We start from the raw sequence: 22,256 nt of genomic DNA, 5'->3' as shown, positions 1-22,256 counted from the left end.
CAGCCGCACAGTCCATGACTGCAGCGCCTGAGACCGCTCGGCTAATGCCGCGCGGCAAACTGTTGTTCAGACAGTGTGTAAACCGAGTGATTTCTATCGTATGCAGCAAAATATCTAATCAGAAAAATTCATTTCATATGCTCAGATTGTAATGGCTGCTCTTCAGTTTCAACATTTCGTTGACAGGGAACAGAAGCTTTATTTAAATTCCTTAAAGCGTTTATTAAAGGTTCTATCAACAGTAGCAGATATTTATTAGGCGACTAATTTCGAACCCTTACGGGTTATTTTTAGGCCTGGTCCACTGAGGCTACAAAACAGTACGTAGTTGTCAGTGTACAGTGAATGTAAAATTGGTGTTACAATAAATAGTTCAAATGTAACAGAAATTAATGAACTGAATACAAACATACCTACACTAGCAGTGCCTGATCTATATAATAAACACTGAGTGGCAACACCTGCTCTATAAATATTAGCAGGATGAACGCCACAATCCACACACGCCTGTTACCAGGACAAAATGAAACTGCGTCAATACTAAGTGGACTACGCCGATCAGTATAGACTGACGGTTTTGTATCCACACGTCCACGCTTCAGCACCTGATCTGCTTCCCAGGGGAAAATAACCCTTAATGGCTCTCTCTTGCCTAACTACTGGGAGGTACTAACCAACCTAAAAGCTTATAACTTGTAATAACTATAATAGTCTGTGCAAGGGATGAATACTGACGTAATGTCGTTCAGTACACCATCTTGTCACCAACATAAATAGCAACAGTAACGCCCATTACATCTTATATACTCGTATACATGATGAGCTGCTCTATCCTCTGATACGTCTATTCTGCGTACATCTAGTAGTTCTCTCGCAGTCGTCTTCTTCAATCCCAAGTTATTACCAGAGGCAGTCTCAACGAGATATCTAAATATGTGTATGTAAATTAAATATTGCCAAAGTTTAATCGCCACAACTGTTTGTATAATTATCGCACATATTGTCAATGTTGATTGAGCTACGTTGCAGAAACTTGACTGCGCAGCCACTACACACAATTCTTATAGTACCGGCCTCTCCCGTACGATGCCCATTTTTTTTTGAGACCACCGAAGTAGCCATCGACTTGCTGCAGATTGGGTACAGTCGTGGTTCCGTAGCAACCGCATTTTTGTTGGAAGCCATTGAGCGTTTAATCTAGCAGAGGGGTAAATGTGTTAACAGATTACTTCCGAAACAATAGTTTCTTTACTTTACTCCACTCTGTCTCTTTTTCATTAGACTGCAACGTATTTCAATAATCGTGTAACTCAGACGGACAGCTCGGTGCAGGTCAGCTCACGAAGCACAACAGGGGAAAAGTGGAGGAAAAATGGTTACAAACTTGATAAGTATTAGAAGACACATCTTTGAACTGAACACCGCTCTCTGTATGTGAGATGTTGGACCTACGTTCAAATAGTGGGACTGGTTTCGAATCAATTCACGCTATCTTTAGACGAAAGTACAAGATAAAAGACAGAACTGATTTTAAAGCCAAGTGAGCAGTACATTATATAAAAGGCGTAGGTATGTCTGGTTATAATAGGACCAATCTCGACGGTTCGAGCTAAGAAGTACCTGAAAGTCTTAGAGTGGAAAAACAGTCCAAATCACTCGGTTGTATCATATACCTGTCTCCCGACATGTATAATGTCGATAAACGAAGAATTTTTAAGGCGTATGGTATTCCAGTTTATGCACTGCAGAGAAATTCTCGCAACGTGAATAAATCAAAAATCCCTATTCCAGAGATCGCGTTATGATACATGTAGCAACATGTTTTCTTCTACAGTCCGAGGACTGGTTTGATGCAGATCTCCATGCTGTTCTATCCTGTGCAAGCCTCTCTATCTTCGAATGACTAGTGCAACTTACATTCTTCTGAGTCTATTTACTGTATACATCTATTGGTATCCATCAACAATCTTTATTTTCCACACTTCTATCCAATACTAAATTGGCGATCCGTTGAGGTCTCAGAATGTGTCCTATCAAGCGATTCCTTCCTCTAGTCAGATTGTGCTACAAATTTCTGTTTTCCACAGTTCTATTCAATACCTCCTCATCAACTACGTGATCTACCCACCCAATCTTCAGCATTCTTCTATAGCAGCATATTTCAAAAAGCTCCTATTCTCTTCTTGTCTGGACTGTTTATCGTCCATGTTTCAGATCCATACATTGCTACACTCCATACAAATGCTTTCAGAAAAAAGCTTTCTAACACTTACAACTATATTCCACATTAGGAGATTAGCTTTTCCTGCCATTACCAGTCTGCATTTTATATCCTCTCTACTTCGGCCATCACCAGTTATTTTGCTGCCCAAATAACAAAACTCATCTACTACTTAGTTTCGTTTCTTAATCTTATTCCCTCAGTGTCACCTGATTTAACTGCCTACATTCCATTATTCTTGTTCTAATTTTGCTGGTCGTCACCCTACATCTTCCTCTAAAGACACTGTCCATTCCGTTCAACTGCTCTTTCAAGTTGTTTGCTGTCTCTGACAGAATTACATTGTCATCGACAAACTAAAAAGTATTCACTTCTACTCCCTGGACTTTTAATTCCCTTCCCAGATCTTTCTTCGCTTTTCTTTACTGCTTAATCTGCACTTATTGAACATCGGGGATATGCCTTTCTCAAGCACCTCTTTCCTTTCATTCTTCTCAGCTGTTATAACTGCTGTCTAATTTCTGTATAAGTTCTAAACAGCCTTTCGCTCTCTGCATTTTATTCCTGTTACCTTCAGAATTTCAAATCGAGTACTGCAGTTAACATTCATTTTCTCTAAGTCTACAAATGCTATAAACGTTCATATGCCTTTCCTTAATCTATCTTCTTAGATAATTCGTAGGGTCAGTATTGTCTCCCGTCTTCCTGCATTTCTCCGGAATCCAAACTGATCTTCCCCAAGTCGGCTTCTATCAGTTTTTCCATTCTTCTATACGGAATTCGTGTTAGTATTATGCAGCCACGACCTATTAAAAAGATAGTTCGGTAATACTCACACATGTAAGCACCTGTGTTCTTTGGAACTGGAATTATTACATTCTTCTTGAAGGCTGAGGGTAATTCTCTTGTCTCACACATCTTGCACTCCAGATGGAAGAGCTTTGTCATGGGTAGCTCTCCCAAGACTGTCAATAGTTCTGACGGAATGTCATCTACTCCAGGGGCATTGTTTCGATTTAGATATTTCACGTTTCTGTCAAATTCTTCTCACAGTATCATACATTCCATCTCATCTTCACCTACTTCCTCTTCATTTCTATAAGTACTGTCTTCATCTTCCTTGTATAGAGCCTGGTATACTCTTTCCACGTTTGAGCTGTCCCTTTTTTGCTTAGGTTACCTTCCATCTCATCTTCACCTACTTCCTCTTCATTTCTATAAGTACTGTCTTCATCTTCCTTGTATAGAGCCTGGTATACTCTTTCCACGTTTGAGCTGTCCCTTTTTTGCTTAGGACTGGTTTTCCATCTGAGAGCTAGACAAAAGCCTCTTTAATTTTTAAGCAGGTGGTGTCTATCTTTCCCCTACTTCTAAATCCTTACATTTCTCCTCTAGACTCTCCTGCTAAGTAATTTTGCACTTCTTGTCAATCTTATATTTTACGCATTTGTGTTTCACTTCGCCTGTATAATTTTCTGCCATCTTATATTCTCTCCTTTCATCATTAGGCCTTGTCTTTTTATCTAGTTGATCCTCTGCTGCCTTCACTGATCTATCATAGCTACCAATTCGTCTTCTACTGTATTCCTTTGTCCTGCTCAAGTAAATCGTTGCCTAATGTTCCCTCAGTCTCAGAAACCTCTGGTTCGTTCAACTTATCCAGTTCCCATCTCATTGATTTCCTATCTTTTCCCATTTTCTTCAGTTGTAATCTAGCGTTAATAACCAATAAATAGTGATCATAGCCCACATCTTCCCCTGGAAATGTCTTACAACTTAAAATCAGGTTCCGAAATCTCTGTCTGACCCTTATATGATCAGCCCGAAACGTATTCAGCCTTCTTTAATGACCATTAAACCAAACGTTAGCGATGATTAAATTATGCTGTGTGCTAAATTCTATCAGACAGCTTCCTCTTTCATTCCTTTTCCCCAGTCCAAATTCAGCTGCAACTTTTCCTTCTCTTCTTTTTCTTACTATCGATTTACAATGTCCCATCCCAATTAAATTTCCGTCCCCTTAACTAACTGAATACTTCATCTCATCATATATTTCTTCAATCTCTTCGTCACCTGCACAGCTGTTTGATATATACTTGTACTACTATGGTGAGTATGGGCTTTTTGTCTATCTTGGCTACAATATTGCGGTCACTGTCCAGTTCATAGCAGCTTACCAGCATTCCTATTTACTTACTCATTATTAAATGTACTCTTGCATTATGCCCATTAAATTTTGTATCTATAAACCTGTACTCACCTGCTCCTCCTGTAACCGAACTTTACTATTTCCAACTATATCTAAATTCAACCTGCCCATTTCCCTTATTAAAATTTCTAACCTACCTGTGCAATTAAGGGATCTAATATTCCGCGTTCCGATCCGCAGAACACCAGTTTTGTTTCTTCTGATAACGACACCTCCTGAGTAGTTCCCACCCGGAGATCCGAACTGGGGACTATTTTATCTTCGGAATAATTTACCAGATGCCATCATATTTTAACTAGCCGTTCGCAGTAGCAGCACAGCAAGACCGTTTTGGTTAGTGTTACAAGGCGAATCTGTTTCCCCTGCAAGTCTGAAAAGTCTGTTACCCCTCTTCGGAATCACACGTGTGTCTGGCCCCTCAACAGATAAACATCAGCTGTGGTTGTACGGCTATCAGTATCGCTGAGGCAAGCAAGATATCCCAACGACGGCGTGGACAGTGGGTGGCAACATATGCTAATAACATTTCATTAACGTTGAAGCTATCTATGAGATAGGCTGAGAATATTTGCCTTGCTCTCCCATGCTGTTTTTGACCAGTAGATGAATACTTTTTAGTTTTCCCGTTTTGACATGGAAATCATCGTATTGTGTTCCTATTCCACTACAGCGCTATTGAGGCCCGTCATAGGGCGTTTCCAACGCTGTACGTAATGTAAGTTACGTGTACGTAGGCTGTGACTTTTAATGCCAACGGTACTGTGACAGTTCCCGTCACATCATTCTGGACATTTCGTGCACCTTAGTCATTTTATTCCAAGTAATATTAAATCTGGAGTACTCATGTACAGGCATCACCTGTGCAGCTGACGGTTCATTCACAGAGCATAGTGAGGTGAGCGCCACTCGTCCTCATAGGGAGAAATACTATCCAGACGGCGGAATACTCTTGCAGTATGGGCGCCAGAATGGAATTTGTTAATACAAACTTCAAGCAAAATATTCAGCTGCTACTGATGTCGAATAAGGGACAAGTATCAGTACAAATATCCTTTATCAACTCTGTTTCTAATTAATTTAAAAGTTTTATATAACAATTGCCGGGACGACGTCGGGCCAGAAACAGTCGAAGATGGAGGTTGCCGAATATCTAACACAGACATTTAACCCACTAAGAAGTCAGTCAACTCTCGTATTTGGTTTAGGACACATTTCGTGTCTCTTACCATAAGGCTGTAGCAATACTTTTTTCGTTCTCTGTGTCGCTAGGTCGTCCGTTTAGAGAACGCGATGTTGTGACAGAAGCTTCCTCAAAAGTGCAGAGCCCTCACTGAATAACCTTCAACATTTAGCTTAATTTCCTGACGTAACCGTGACCACAACATCACAGAATGGTTGGTGCCATGTGAGAATCTGCCTTCTGGCTGTGAAGAACGCTGGCTGACATGAATTAACGCCCAACAGGTGTAAGTAGGCTGTTTAGGTTTTTATACTGGTAACGCCACGTAGGGCTCTGTATGAGGTATACGTTATTGTTAGTCAGGCCCATTCTTTTGTGGGATTATTGAAAGTCAGATTAAGTTGCGCTAAAAATATTGTGTGTCAGTTTAGTGACGATCAGAATAAGTAAAGAGAGTAATGTCTGAGTACGTTCAGTTTTGCTCAGCTGTTTGAAAATCAAATAACGCAAGGGGTTTACCAGCACAATCATTCATTAATTTTTCTAAGGGGATGTTTCACAGGCTACGATTAGGAGTCTGTAGGTGTAAGACCAATCTGAATAACTGGCGATTTTCTTGTGACTCCATCCTGTATGAATGCGGAGAAGAGCTAATCATGGATCATTTCCTCATCTGCAAGCTGTGTCCAACTACGGCACACGCTCTCTAACAAAATATGGCAGCAGCCTATGAAGCCTGTGATGTGCCTAAATATTGGCCACACGGCATTCAAAGTGCGTCTCATTATGTGGTACCCGTTTGTAGAAAACTGGTAATGCTTATATTATCAGACTAAAATTATCTATGTATGGGAGGCGTGCCGCGGCTCGCGTTGGTGCTGTTTGTAGGTTTCCGCCCTCTGTTGGAGGCCAGACCGTATCCTTTAGTTGGCATGGTTGCGGTTGTTTGTCTTCTTCTCTTCTTGACTGGGGCCACTCGTTTCGCAAGCGTTGCCTGTCCGTTAGTGGCAGCAGCGACGGTTATCGATATGTAGTAACTATTGCCCTATTTTTGGGGCGACGTCGTGTTTTTCTGGGTCGTGCGAGTGGGCAGCTCAGTTAGGGACTCAGGAGGAGCCAGGTCTGTGCAGCACGAGAACACGCCGGGACTGCTGGCGGCACGCATGGACTGCTGGATCGACGGGCTGTGGTCACGAGCGTGCACGACCTCGTCGTAAACCGGATCCAGCAAGCTTTAAGATGAGTGCATTTCAATCCAAGTAGAGCAGAGTCAGTCACCCGTGTGGGCCCCGTAGTACGTATGTCACGATGTGACAGATTATCATCATGCCGTCATGTGGAGTTTGGTGGATCTGCGTATCGATTAGTACTTGAAGACCCCACTGTGTTAAAAGCACTTGGCTCAGTGATTAGACGGTGTGGTAACTCAACTGTGAATTAATAAAGCAGTGAAGAGAATTGCTTCATTCTGCCAACCGTCGTCAGAGTTGTCACAGTAAGTTCAGTGTGCGTTTGTGTGCCTAATGAATTTGATGTCACTCATTTGGTACTTGGCTTTGGCTCGCTTTGCGATTGTTTCCGCAATGACGTGTGGTTGCTGATTTTGGTTGGTTACATTTCAGTTCTGCCTCGCATGCAAATCGAGTGGGTTTTTAGTTACTGCTAGTTTGTCTGGTGTTCTGTATTATGACTTGTTTGTTCAGATTTTCGGGTTTTTGGAATCGGACTGAAATCTGGTAGTGGTTCCTTTCTCGCTCCAGCGCTCTAAACACAGTATTCTGGGGACTTAGTGCAGACCGCTGGTTCCGGCTTTGGGGTATTGTTCCATCTTTGCATTTGGTTTATCGGACGTCAGGTTGCTTCAGCAAGATTATCATTAGTCATTCGTTACTCTGCCACTAGTCTGAGTTACCATCTTGTGAAGTGAATGCAACTCTTGGATACCTACCTCATCGCTTGCGAAAGTGTTTGTTGCCTGACTTTCTCAGAGGTCGATTCCTGGAGTACCGTCTGTGACTGGTTCCTTGTTTTATTATTGTATTATTTATTACCATACCTTGTAATGCCTACATTAAAGATTATGTATGTGTAGTTAATAGTTCCGGCCGCCTTATGGAATAAATCTAGCAGTGTATGGGATGTGTTACAAGGTTACCATCATCTTTTTTCACCCGTTTGGTGGTCAGTTGCTTGTATCTTTTAATTGACCTTTGCTTGTATTTGCTGTTTTACAGCAGGTTTCTGAATTTTTTATGTAATTGCCGTTCCTGGCGTGTAAGGCATTCAGCCGTGATTGTGGTCATTTGCTTAAAAAAATAATTCGATATTTGTATTTTAGCAGTAAGCCTTAAAACGTTATTTACTGCCATTCCTGGCACCTGATACCTTCTCCTGCGTCTATGGCCACTTACTTTTTAATATTTCAATACCTGTAAGTTGTATTTGCAGCGAGTTCTTAAACATTCTTAATTTATTGCCATTCTTTGCGTGTAAGGCCTTCAGCCGTGATCACAGTGGCTTGTTTTTTTAAGCATTATCTGTATCTGTATTTTATGGTGATTTGCTAAATTGTAACGCACTGTAAACACTATTATTAATACATATGTTTATTCGTTCATTAATAACGTGTGGTACTTTTATAGTTATTGTTTCTGGAATTACTGTTTTAAAAATAAATATGTGTAACTGTAAAAGGCAAGCAACAGTAACTGATTACAGCCCCGTCCACAATCGTAACCGAATGCTGCCTTCCTTTGACTATCAGTTTCACTATGTTTATATTATGTGATGTATGTTTTCAGACACAATTAAATAAAATAAAACTATGCACATACGTTGCTGGGGTAGTTATTATTTTATTTATCTATTTCACACGCTTTATTACATCGTAATATTACATGCGTATCTGGAATGATCATCAGTGCCGGTGAACGGTTGAGAACTTTGTACAAATTTATCACTTCAACAGAAGAGTTCTTCTGGTTATCTCAAATAAATGTGAAATAATGACTTTCTTTCTTATTATCAAGACGATAGTACCCCAGTATGGCAGTGAAATAGTCAGCCTCAGGTACAAGCAAAATATTTCCAGTCAACAAGTGTCACTTCTACCGGGACAAAGGGTGCCAAAGTGAGTGGTAATTATGTACCAGACGGGCGCCAGTCGGAGTGCAGGACGAGTAAGTACTTTAGCCAAACAGTACCGTGACGTATCCCTTAGTGTAACTCTACGGAGGCGTCAGCACAGCCTAGAGGTAAAGGAGTAGGTCAGATTTATGACAGACCACGGAAGTAGCCCGCAGAATTCTTCCGACAACGCATGTTTTTAACGTGATAACTGAGTTCATACACTTCTGGGTCCTACAGCGAAGGGCACGTGCCAGACGGGAGCAGTACCTGAAAATTTAGTCTCGTTTGGAAACTTTCTTTTTGGTCATTACAGCGGGAACATGCCTAATCGTTCTCAACAGCAGTCGCAGTATCACAGAGACACTAAAGAGAAGTATAACTGTAACTAGAATAATAGCACCAACAACATCTAGTAAGAGCAGCTGGAACCACGAGAGATCAAGAGCCCCTGAACGCATATGTTGAGCTCCTTTGTGCCTTATGACGTATTCTATCCAGTAAACTGCTTCTTCCAGAGGAGTCCTTGGACTGTCACGGAACAACCGAGATCTGTACTGCACTGCTTCTCGATAACTGGAATCAGTACAGACATATTATTACCAAATCCAGGAAATTAATTACATATGTTCAATATTAAAACTAGGGAACACCTTATTACATTACAGATCGAGCAAAGGAAATTTAAAAGGGACAAATGCTGTTCGTACCTGGAAGTTTCCAGTACTTCACTGATGGCCCAAGTAATTGACTCCAGAGATATGTTTGCAAATGTGATTTTAATTCCAAATCCAAGTTCCTCAGCTCTGTTCATATTGTGGAATTGGTCTCCGAAAACAGGGAATCCTATGACCGGTATTGCATGGTATATTGCCTCTTGAATACTCATGAGACCGCCGTGAGTCATAAATAAACGAACATTCTTATGAGCTGTAACAAAGTTGAGGAAAATTAGTCGCCGGCTGAAACTAAAGTCAATGGCATGTAATATAAAAAATTCAGACCCCCGCTAGGCTTATTTATATGATGATTTTTTAAAATAATTTATCGTTGGCATTTGACACACACACACAGATCAACAAAAAATCTGCAAAGATGTGAAGGAGTCGTTCTTCATGACTAGGAGTAAAATACAAAAATAGACCAGTTTGCAGTAAGAGGGCAACTTAATACCTGAAATGTTCAAATATGTGTGAAACCTTATGGGACTTAAGTGCTAAACTGCTAAGGTCATCAGTCCCTAAGCTTACACACTACTTAACCTAAATTACCCTAAGGACAAACACACACACCCACGCCCGAGGGAGGACTCGAACCTCCGCCGGGACCAGCCGCACAGTCCATGACTGCAGCGTCTGAGACCGTTCGGCTGATAGCGCGCGGCACTTAATACCTGACGCAGATATAATATTCTCAAGATGTTGCGTGGTTGGCAGCTCAAGAAATAAAATAGAATAACGTTCAAAAGGAGAAACACGAGTTTTCAAGTTGAAAGGCGTCTGCTATTGAAGACTTCCATCTCATGTATTCGTACAGGACTTGCTAAGCACTTGTATGACTCAAAGACCGTCTAAGCAATATTTCTTTGAACTTTATCGATGTCCGCCTTGAATCCTATGTAGTAAAGATCACACACCACGCACCAGTACTCTGGAAGAGAACGGACAAGTTTAGTGTGGATAGGGTCTTTAGTATATTAGCTGCATCTTCTAAAAGTGCTGCTAATAAAACGCAATCTTTGTTTCGCATTCCTACGAGATTTTACATATGATGCTTCCAGTTTGGTTCCCTAGGTATTTAACTTTGTTGATTTATTGTGTAATCAAAATCTGACGGAAGCTTTTTAGTATTCGTGTAGTCGACCGTACACTTTTTAATGTTTAGTATCATTCGCCACTTTTCGTACAGTATAGATGTCTTGTGGAAATCATTTTGTAAATGGTACTACTCCATTAATGACTTTGGCAGTCGGTAAACGACAACATAATCTGTAAACAATCGAGGAAGGCTGCTCGGATTGTCTTCTATATTGTTTTTGTGGAATATAAACAGCAGAGGGTCTATAACAATTCGCTGGGCAACGCCAGCTACCAGTTTTGTTTCACTCAATGACTTTCTGTCAGTTACTACGGAGTATGACTTTTATGACAAGAAATCGTGAATCCAGTAGTATAATTGCGATGATACTCTACTCGATTACAAGTCGCTTGTGAAAACGGTCTTGATAGCCTTCTTGAAATCTAGAAATATGGAATCAATCTGAGATACCTTGTCGATAGCTCTCAGTTCTTTGTGTGAGCAAAAAGCCTATTGTATTTCACAAGAACGATATTTTCTGAATCCGTGATGATGTGTCAAAAGATCGCATTCTTCGAGGTATTTCATGTGTTCTAATGGACCTATAATTCAGTGGATTACTCCTATTTCCAGCGTATTGGCTTGACCTGTGCGACTTTCCATTGTTTCTTACTGAAAACGGACGTGAAAAATTTGCGTCTATAATTCAGCGGATTACTTCTATTTCATTTCCTGAGTATTGGTGTGACCTGGGCAACTCTCCCGTCCTTAGATACAGATCTAAGTCGAGTGGGTAGTTGTATAGGATTGCTAATATGAAGCTGTTGCATCAGGATACCTTGAAAGGAACCGAGTCTGGACCGGGAGACTTGCCTCTGTTAAATGAATTACGTTGTTTTCTACACCGCGAGTATCTACTTATAATGATGAATCACAGATTAAGTGCAACATGGCAGTCAAACCTCGAAAAGTTTTAGACCAACTAACTAAACAATTTTTCGTTAGTCTAATAAGCATTCAGACGGCTACAGGATACGTTTTTTAAATATATACAATGTATAAATATATAAATAAATGGGAAATGTTACTAACAAATGTTATGAAAAGCTCTTGACCGACACGCTTCAGATTATAACATGACATAGGCTATATGCTTTTTTAAACAAAAATGTACAAGTTTCCTGTTAAAACATACTACATGGGGAAAAGCTGACCTAAGGAGGGATGCGAAAATGTGCGATTTAATTTTCTTTCTCGCAGTCCGTTTAACTACTATAGTAGGACTATCACTAGAAAATTTGTTTTTCCCATATATATTCTTTCTCCTTGAACATAATTGTAAACAAAATTTTTATGCACAACAGTATGTTGCTTTGTTTCCGTCCTCACCGTCGGTTTTAACGGAAAACGGGAAAAGAAAGTTGCATTTACGGTTTATCAGTTTGTGATTACGAGACTAAGGAATCTGCATCGTCCGAAACTTTCTAATCCTACGCGTTCGCAGATTGAAACCATGTGAAATACTGTCTCTGGAGCTACTAACCTCAGAAATCCAGCAGTTAGAGATGTTTCTCTCATACTCCATATGCCAATGTGCGCAGACGATTTATAAAACCATTTTAAGCGACTACAGTTCCCAATCAAAGTTTCTCTTGCAGTATCAATGAACATAGCACAAGGTGAGAGAGGGGAGGGAGACGATGTAGAGAGAGACGGGGGGAGGAGGGGGAGGAAATTGAATAGAGAGAGGAAAGGAGGAAATGGTCAGGGAGGCGGACGAGACGGAGATGAAGAGACAGAAGGGGTCGAAAAGATGGAGAGAGAGGGTAGGAGGAGGTGGAGAGGGTAAAGGGAAAGGAGGAGATGGGTGGAAAGAGGGAGAGGAGAAGGAGGAGATGGACAGAGGGAGCGGGGGAAGGAGATTAGCACGTATATCCAATTACAATACATATTTAGCAAATGCGGAGTGATGCTACAATTCGTGGGTAATGTTCTGCGCACATATACACTCTACGAAAAAAAAGTCGCGCCAAGAAGGAATTATTCGAATGGGACCGAATCAGTAGATGTGGTAAACATGAACAGACAAACAAATGATTACAATTTCAGAAAAATTGGATGATACATTCAAGAGAAAAGGCTTCACAAACTGAGCTAGCCAACGGCGCGTTCTTCCACCTCTGGCCGTTGTGGAAGTAGTTACTCAACTTGGCACTGACTGAGAGTTGTTGGTTGTCATCTGGGGAGATATCGTGCCAAATTCTGAACAACTGGCGGGTAAGATGGTCAAAATCTTGAGCTGGTTGGACGGCTCCGTCCATAATATTCCAAATGTGCCCAATTGGGGAGAGAGTGGGTGACTTTCCTGGCTAAGGTAGTGTTTGATAAGCACGAAGAAAAGCAGTAGTAACTCTCGCCGTGTGCGGGCGGGCGTTAGCTTTCAGAAATGTAGGCCCAGAATGGCCTGCTATGAGGGCAACAAAACGAGGCGTAGAATATCGTCAACGTACCAGGGCCTTCCAACCAGCAACTGGATTTTTGACGATCTAACGCGCCAGTTGGACAAAATTTCGTACAATATCCCTCACGAGGACATCAAATCAACGCTGTCGATCAATGCCAAGTCGAATAACCACTTTTACAAGGGCCAGAGGTGGACCAATGCGTTTTTGACTTTTTCCATTTGTGAAGCTCTTCCTGTTGAGTAAATCATGGATTTTTTTTCTGAAATTGTAATCATTGGTTTGTCTGAACATGTACATCACATCAACCGATTTCCGGACCATTAGGTTAGCTCCTTCGTGGTGCTTCGTTTTCTTTTTTTTATCTTTTTTTGGAATACTTCAATCCGAGCTGCGTGGAACGGAAGAAGAAGAAACCACCACCATGCATCCCTACTGCTGCAGGGTCAAATGTGTTGCGGTGTAGCTACTACACGCAAGTTATGTGAGCTTTTCATCCATAGAAAAGAACACTTATAGCACCTGCTATGGATCAGAAATCACTGCTTCAAGCACAAACAGACAGATCACAGCAACCAAAAATCTAACACAGCACTCAAAATTGTCTATTGAAGTGCTGCTGCAGACAACGTTCTTCGTTCACCGAGGCAGTGAACCGAAAGAAAACACTTATTGTCAGTATGGCTAAATCAGAACTATTGGCCCCAGTGAGAAAAAAGTTTCCCATCTTGTGATACATGATCATCTCAGGATAAAGAAATACATTAACCAGATCGCCTTCGAACTGCGAGCTAACATCCCAACGATGTTCGGGCTCACATGCGGTTCCCTTTCGTCGAAATGTCTTGGCTCAAACTCGACTAGGTGTTGAACTGCACGTGTCGCATTACACGCCCTAAATTAGACACTTGTGACGATTTGGTTAAATTGTCTGGCTGATGGCAAGTTTGCGAAATACAAAGTTAACATATAATAACAGTAATAATAATATCGGGAACTAAATCAACGATTTGCGATTTGGTTAGAATAATGCTTATTCAGAAAGCAAACTAATAGCGAAAGTGGTCGTATTTAGAGTTACTGTTACACTCGAGCGCATATACATTTGGCGCAGTTTGATCATTCACAATCTCATCGCGGAATAAAAGTTATCTACGTGAAAAGTTGAAGTTCACACCAGGCGCGCGGCTGCTCACCGCTCAGAGACGAAGTCCCGCGATACCACACAACGCGAAAATTTCTAGTCGTTTCACTTCCTAGCTGCCTAGAGACCGACTGTCCACTTTCGCGTCTCAATCCGAACTGTCCCCTTTGGTGTTTCCAGCCGAACTGTGCGCTTTGGTGTCTAGACCAGAACTCCCTCTGCCCGTCCCCGGTCGCGCTTCCCGCGCGCCGAACATACTCTCTCAACTGACTAGGGCAGTTCCCTTTCCTGAAGATGTCCATCTGATTGGCTACAAGTTATTCTAGATTATTTTACATTTTAACATTTTAAATAATCAACGCTTGACCACTTTCACGTTCTAAATAATGTAACAATATATTCATTGTTAAATTCTTTTACATAAAACCAATGCAATTTCCTTCTTAACTTTGAATATCACGGCCAGAAGCCTTGCACCAGTGTGCTTTCTGATAATTAAATAAAGAACAAAAGTAACTATTATGCACTAAACTTTACAACAAATATTCTATTACCTAATGATTCAATAAGGTGTCATGCTGTCATCGTTCAGTGTGTTTTGTGTGGAGGAAACGACGATCTGATGCTTAACTGAAAATAATGATAATTTAAATTTACTATATATTTTAAACAAATAAAGTCACGGAGTTGATATTTACAATGTCTGTCTTTTTAATTATGCTCTTCTATACGAAATATCAATCGTTCAGATCGATCAAAGCATTCAGACTTTAGCAGTCAGGTCTTTGTTGCAAACCTTGTTAATTTCAATTTAACAGTAAATATTATAGATGTGATCAATATTAAAATTTTATTGGGATCACCAAGAAAGTTTATGGAGGAGGGCAGATTAAAATTACTGTGGCTTGTTTCCCTGCATTACTACAGAATTAAATAGTTTTCATAAATGTTTCCCTTTATGGCCGATGTTAGGTCCGCCATATTTAACGCTGCTACATCTCCTTGGCCACAAACGGCTGCTACTGGGTTTCCCTATAACGTAGGTTCTCATCTGTCTCACTCGCACACTACATCGGTTAGGCCTCAATAGACAACAGACGCCTGTGACTTTCCCACCTCGTGGTGAATCTGCGTCCTTTGTGGCACGCGGTCCTGTACTACAGGGTTCATTTCACAATTCCTGTAGGCTCACTCTTATGGCCATATATTTAAATGAGAGAGCAATGCTCGTTAACTCACAGAACCCTGTAACAGATTTATTGGCTACAACCCACACCAAGACAACTAATGTACATGCAATGAGATGAATACAATCCAACAGAAATATATTTCTTCAGCGTAGATACTAAATACTGACAACGGGGATTACCAATACATGTTCGAAAAAAAGGATATGTCACAGGTTTCGAGACAGTGGTAATTTATAAAATGCTGCATTTTTCTTACCTAATATATCTTGCTGTGGTAACCATTTGGATGTCATAACATTACTTGGTTGTTTTGGCAGCTCGTCCTCATCGACCTTCCACAATACTCTCTGCTTCAGACGCGAGAAAGCCTCAGCGAAGGCCAATTTCGTCTCGTTTTTCATGACTGTGCTTTTAACATTGGTGCCAAGACTGAAATATATAGCTCCATTCTCTGCGTCATCAAGAAACTTCTGTATATTCTGTGGAAATACAATTTCAGCGGGTTTTACTTTATAAGTATTTAGACAGTCAGCACACAGTACAAGTATATAGAAAAGAAGTCAGTCGAATGAAGCAATTGTTTTACTATTGAAGATAAAATCTTCTAGGATATTAGGCTACGTCATGGCCCTCTTTAGTTTCTTCCAGGTGAAGAACGTTTCGACCCCTTTGCTGGGATCCGCTTCAGAATCTACCGACAGTGTTCACCTAACTGTGAACACCAGTATGTCCGGAAGAAACTGAAGAGGACCATGATGTGGCCTAATGTTCTAGAAGATTTGATCTTCAATAACAGCAGCTGCGAAAGTCTACATACTTAGACAAGGTTACTGTTACCAGTCACTATGTGTTTGTTTCCAGGACTCGTTTCGCAAGTATAAACATCCATCACGAGGTAGATTTACGTGTATTAATATGGCGTGAATGTGTTGTTACGACTTTGGGGAACTTGTGAAGCTGTGTGGTAGAGAAAAAAAAATTAATTTGGTAACGGTTCCTATAGTTTTGTGGAAGTCTTTGTCTGAAAGGATAAACGAAAATATAGATGTAAACATAAGAGAAAAACAATAATACCTCTAGTGGTCACAAGATCCGTTTCCTATTGTTTCACGTCATTTACACTATCAAATTTTGTAAATACTGAAGGGAGTAGAGATGGAATGTAGCAGTTCAAAGACATATGGCAAAGCAAACCACTATAGTCTCATAGCATTGTGAAAGTCTTCGGCTGCACAGATGAACATAAATGTATGTGTAAATATCTCTAGTGGTCACAGATTCTGATCTGTCAAGTTGGCATAAGTTAATACTTCGTACAAATTTAAGCAATCAGGATGACATGTTAGAAACGTCAATTGTAATAATTATTTTGCCAAGAGTGGCAAAATTAGTATATAAGGAATAATTTACTTATTATTACTATTTTACATGTTTGTGTGTGCGTGTAATAAATATGTATGTGTGTGTGTGGGAGGGTGGGATTGGGGAGCAGAAAGTGAAACGTATGAGAAGGAGAGTGCAGGTTTAGCTACGACAGAGTTGTGGGTTGTTAAGAGTACATGTGTCGGTATATCTAAGTGATGGTTGAAGTAATAGATGGGCTATGATTTTGAAAATATTTACATATTCCTGACCTAGGTAGAAACAGTCACGATCAACACGTAAAGTCTTGCATACAACTGTATAATGTAGTGGATGTCTTATTTTGTTGATATGCGGTAAATTTCTGACCAGTATTGTCAGTGGTAAAATATTTTTTTATGCCCTTCCATATTATATATATTGTTCTCGTGGTCTTCAGCCCGAAGACTGGTTTGATGCACCTCTATGTGCTACACTATCGTGTGCAACCCTCTCGCTTGGTCTCCCTCTGCGATTCCCTCCCTCCCCCCCCCCCCCCCATTCTTCCCCCCAGTACTAAATTGCTGATCTCGTGATGCCTCAGAATGTATCCCACCAATCGACTCCTTCTTTTAGTCACGTTGTACCACAAACTTCTGTTCTCCCCAATTCTATTCAGTTCCTCCTCATTAAATACATGATCTACCAATTTTATCTTCAGCATTCTGCTGTAGCACCACATTTCAAAAGCTTCTATTCTCTCCTTCTCTAAACTGTTTATCGTCCATGTTTCACATCCATACAGGACTACGCTCCATAAAAATACATTCAGAAAAGATTTCGTGACACTTAAATCTATACTCGATGATAAATTCCTCTTCTTAAGAAACGCTTTCCTTGCCATCGCCAGTGTACATTTTATTTTCTCTCTACTTCGACCATTATCAGTTATTTTGCTGCCCAAATAGCAAAACTCATCTACTTCTTTAAGAGTCTCATTTACTAACCTAAATCCCTCATCATCACCTGATTTCATTCGACTACATTCCATTACCCTCGTTTTGCTTTTGTCGGTGTTCGTCTTATATGCTCCTTGAAAGACACTGTCCATTCCGTTCAACTGTTCTTCCAAGTCGTTTGCTGTCTCTGACAGAATTACAATGTCATCTTCCCCCTGGATTTTAATTCCTACTCCAAATTTGTCTCTTGTTTCCTTAACTGCTTGTTCAATGTACAGATTGAAAAACTTCGGGGATAGCCTACAACCGCGTCTCACTTCCTTCTCAACCACTGCTTCCCTTTCATGCCCTCGAATCTTATAACTGCAATCTCTGTACAAATTGTATATCGCCATTCGCTTCCTGTATTTTATCCCTGCCATCTTTAGAATTTGAGAGTATTCCAGTTAACATTGTCAGAAGCTCTCTCTAAATCTAAAAACGCTATAAAAGTAGGTTAGCTTATCTTTAATCTAGCTTCTAAGATAAATCTTAGGGTCAGTATTGCCTCGCGCGTTTCTTCACCTCTACGGAATCCAAAATGATCTTCTCCGAGGTCGGCTTCTACCAGTTTTTCCATTCGTCTGTATAGAAGTCGTGTTAGCATTTTGAAACCGTGTCTTGTTAAACTGATATTTAGGTGATTTTCACACCTGTAAGCATCTCCTTGCTTTGGAATTAGAATTATTATTTTCTTTTTGAAGTCTAAGGCTATTTCGCCTGTCTCATACATTTTGACCACCAGACTGTCAGTAGTTCTAACGGAATGTTTTCTACTCCCGGACCCTTATTTCTACTTATGTCTTTCAGTGCTCTGCCAAATTCTTGACGCAGTATCATATCTCACGTCTCGTCTACATCTACGTCCTTCTCCATTTCCATAATATTGTCCTCATGTACATCGCCCTTGTATAGACCCTCTATATATCCTTCCACCTTTTGGCTTTTCCCTGTTTGCTTAGGACCGGCTTACAATCTGAGCTCTTGATATTCATACAGATCTCTTTTCTCCGAATGTCTCTCTATTTTTTCTGTAGGCGGCATCTATCTTACCTCTAGTGATATGTGCTTCTACATCCTTACATTTGTCCTCTAGCCATTCCTGCTTAGCCTTTTTGCACTTCCTGTCTATCTCATTTTTGAGACGTGTGTATTCCTTTTTGCCTGCTTCATTTACTGTATTTTTATATTTTCTCCTAACGTCTATTAAATTCAATATGTCTTGTGTTAACCAAGGATTTCTACCAGCCCTCTTCTTTTTACCTACTTGATCCTCTGCAGCCTTCACTATTTCATCTCTCAAAGCTACCCATTCTTCTTCTGCTCTATTCTTTTACCCCGTTCTTGTCAATCGTTCCCGAATACTCCCTCATAAACTCTCTACAACCTTTAGTTCTTTCAGTTTACCAGGTCCCATCTCCTTAAAATCCTGCCTTTTTGCAGTTTCTTCAGTTTTAATCTACAGTTCAAAACCAAGAGATTGTGATCATAGTCCACATCTGTCTCTGGGAATGTCCTACAGTTTAAAACCTGGTTCCTGAATCCCTCTGTCTTACCATTATATAATCAATCTGAAACCTTCCGCTATCTCCTGGTCTTTGTTTCCTTTTATGGTTGATTTAATTCTTTCTTTGTAACAAATTGGAATGTAATGCTCTGTTATTTGAACACTGTACATGTCGTCATTTTTGTATATTTATATCCGTGTAAATACTGTCTGTGTAAGTCGCCCCCCTTTTTATCTCCGTTTGAAATAAATACAAATTTGCAGATAATGTGATGTACGCCGAAGGTGCGATTGTCACGGAGCCAGATATCGATTGCGAGAATCGACACGTAATGTGCGGCGAAGCAAGAAACTTTTCCAATACGACATGAAACTAATATCTCGTGTTATGTTAATATGAAGATATGATAGTAATTGCGTCGATTTGATGTATTTAAAAACAGCCTGGAGTTTTACAGTGTTGTCGGTATTTTTATTACCTCTACCAAAGTACAGTGGCATAATAAACTCCGAAAGACGAGTTCATTTACGTTTGATAATGGGGCTATGTTGGTGGATGGATGAATGTAAGTGGATTCGTTTTTATTGTCAAAAGCGATAACACATTCGGAGAAGAAGCAAGGCTGTAAATATGATCACAGCTCGTTTCAGTCACAGCAATTAAATCTGTGCTATTAGGTTCCTGCCTAACTATGTCCTCGAAAATCGTGGCATATTGCTGCGACATAATCAAGCAGTAATAATATTTACGGTCTTGCTTCTCCTCTAAATGTGTTATCACTTTTGGCAGTAAAAACTGATCCACTTACCTTACCTTGCCTATCCACCCACCCACCTGGCCCCATCATTTAATTAAAAAAAAAACTGATCATTTTAAATGGAGACTGCTTGGCTGGCTATACACAAAATCCTTGTTGTTCATGTTTTGTCGTTATAGTTGTAATCGCTGTAAACAAAATCGATTTCTGACTCCGTACCTTGGATATAGTAGGTGTAGAAGTGTGAACAGCAATTTCCCTATAGATGGTGCTAACCACCAGTGTAGGGCCTGTGAGGCCGTGTCTACAGCGCCATCTGCTTCCTGAAACAGCTGACGACAAATGTCAACACACAGTAACCCGAGTTCCATACATCACTATCTGCTCCAAACCCGTAAACATGTCGAGTCTTGTGCCTACAAACTACGACTGGCGGACACATCGGCTTTTATCATCATTTGAAGAAATGATAACAGAAACCACCAAAAAAGTTGAAAGACAACGAATTGCAGGCCTTATTGGGTGAAGATGATACTCAAACTCAACAGGAACTCTCAGAACATTTCGTTTGAAAGCTATGGGAACGGTGCAAAAAGTGGGAAAATGGGTTCCGCATGAACTGAACGAAAGACAGCAAGCAGATCGAAAGACCAGTAGTGAAACGCTGCTCGCCAGGTACAAAAGAAAGTTGTTTCTCCATCGAGTAGTTACAGGTGATGAAAACTGGATATATTCTGAGAATCCTAAGAGTCGTAAATCATGGGTGAATCCAGGCAGACCATCCACATACAAGACCAAATCTCTTGGGAAAGAAGACAATGCTCTGTGTTTGGTGGGATCAGAAAGGGTGTCATTTATTATGAGCTGCTGAAACCTGGTGAAGCAGTTAACACTGATCGCTACCAACAGCAAATGATCGATTTAAATCGAGCATTACGTGAAAAACGACCGGAATATGGAAAAACGCAGCACAGAGTCGTATTGCTCAATAATAACGCCCCATCACACACAGATAAACACGTCAGGGAAACGATCGAGGCGTTCAGTTGGCGGCCTATTCTCCAGACCTGGCTCCATTCGATTATCATCTATTTGCATCACTGGGACACACTCTCGCTGAACAACAATTCAATTCGTATGGAAGTGTACGAAAATGGCTCGCTGACTGGTTCTCTTCAAAAGAAGAACTGTTATGTTGGCATAGCATTCATAGCCTGTCGGAGAGGTGAAATGAAATGATCGTATGAGATTGTTGGCCGTGATATCCCAGTCGTGTCCGGCCGCCAAGTGCAAGTCTTGTTTCGGTCGGCGCCACATTTGGCGACTTGCAGCTCTGGTGAGGGTGAAATGATGATGAGGGCAACACAACACCCAGTCCCCGAGCGGAGAAAATCTTCAACCCGGCCGGGAATCGAACCCGGGCGCAGTGAATGGGAGGCAAGCAGGTTGCCACCCAGCTAAGCAGGAGGACTGTCGGAGAGGTTGGAGAAATGTATGAATGGCAATGAAGATTATTTTGAATAAAATATTGTTTATCAGTTACGAACAACAGACGTGAAATTATTGAAACGAAATTTTGGTTTCATACTTCTGCACCTGGTATATGTCTCACGAGCTTTCTTCGAAATTACCGTTTTGCTGAACATTTGGAAGAGTTTCAACATTACGTTTTTGGCGAACCAGTCATTGTTGAAGTAATGCAAAGAGGGTAATCTGTACAAAGAATCGACAGCAAACAGTTTGATAAGTTTCTGTATGAACCTTATGGGAAGAGACGTGTGTTTGATTTTCGGTTCAGCGAGCCAATCGCAGCGCTGCCCGTCAAGCGAGTAACTCTTGGTGGAGTTTCAGTATAGTCTGTCGTAAGCTGGTCGCTGTTTAGGTGAGACGTTGCCGAACTGAACGGAGCCGGTCGCTGATTTCCGTGTTTGATAACGTTTCTTATTTTCTGGAGTTATCCACGGGTATTGCTTATCATCAAAGTGAGTTTTTTAAGCATTCGTGGACATTTGCATCTCGTGGGAAAATTTTCGCTGATTTTCGGAGCAAAGTTGGAATGAACGCGCCGAATGAAATTTTGCTCCGCCTGTCGTTGCTAAGTGTTTGTCTTACGAGATCAGTAGACAAAATACAAATTCAGTCATTTAGTAGTCTGAAGAGTAATTCAATGAACTCATTCAGTCTTCCATTCAGATGAGATTGTTGATGTTGTAAACCGTGTATAGAATTACGCTCATATGATGTTTACTAAAATGGCCCATTTGCAAATATCTTTGTATGTATGAGGGTCATACGTTAGTCTGTTCAGCTGCATTTTGAATTA

The 22,256-nt window shown here is 40.7% G+C and overlaps 1 protein-coding gene across 1 annotated transcript in view; it reads right to left on the bottom strand.

The window, feature by feature from the left end:
• Positions 1–8,445: 8,445 nt before the first annotated feature.
• Positions 8,446–22,256, bottom strand: part of LOC124544757 (UDP-glycosyltransferase UGT5-like) — a 41,922-nt gene continuing 28,111 nt past the window's right edge. Inside the window, exons 4-6 of the mRNA XM_047123424.1 lie at positions 15,586–15,808; positions 9,447–9,666; positions 8,446–9,312 (exon numbers count right to left, since the gene is read on the bottom strand). Coding sequence (XP_046979380.1) covers positions 9,015–9,312; positions 9,447–9,666; positions 15,586–15,808 — 741 coding nt within the window. The 3' untranslated portion in view covers positions 8,446–9,014. The remainder of the gene's footprint in view (positions 9,313–9,446; positions 9,667–15,585; positions 15,809–22,256) is intronic.

The sequence above is a fragment of the Schistocerca americana genome, chromosome 8, assembly GCF_021461395.2.
Source record: "Schistocerca americana isolate TAMUIC-IGC-003095 chromosome 8, iqSchAmer2.1, whole genome shotgun sequence".
Classification (NCBI taxonomy): domain Eukaryota; kingdom Metazoa; phylum Arthropoda; class Insecta; order Orthoptera; family Acrididae; genus Schistocerca; species Schistocerca americana.
This window is presented reverse-complemented; position numbering and strand designations above follow the sequence as displayed.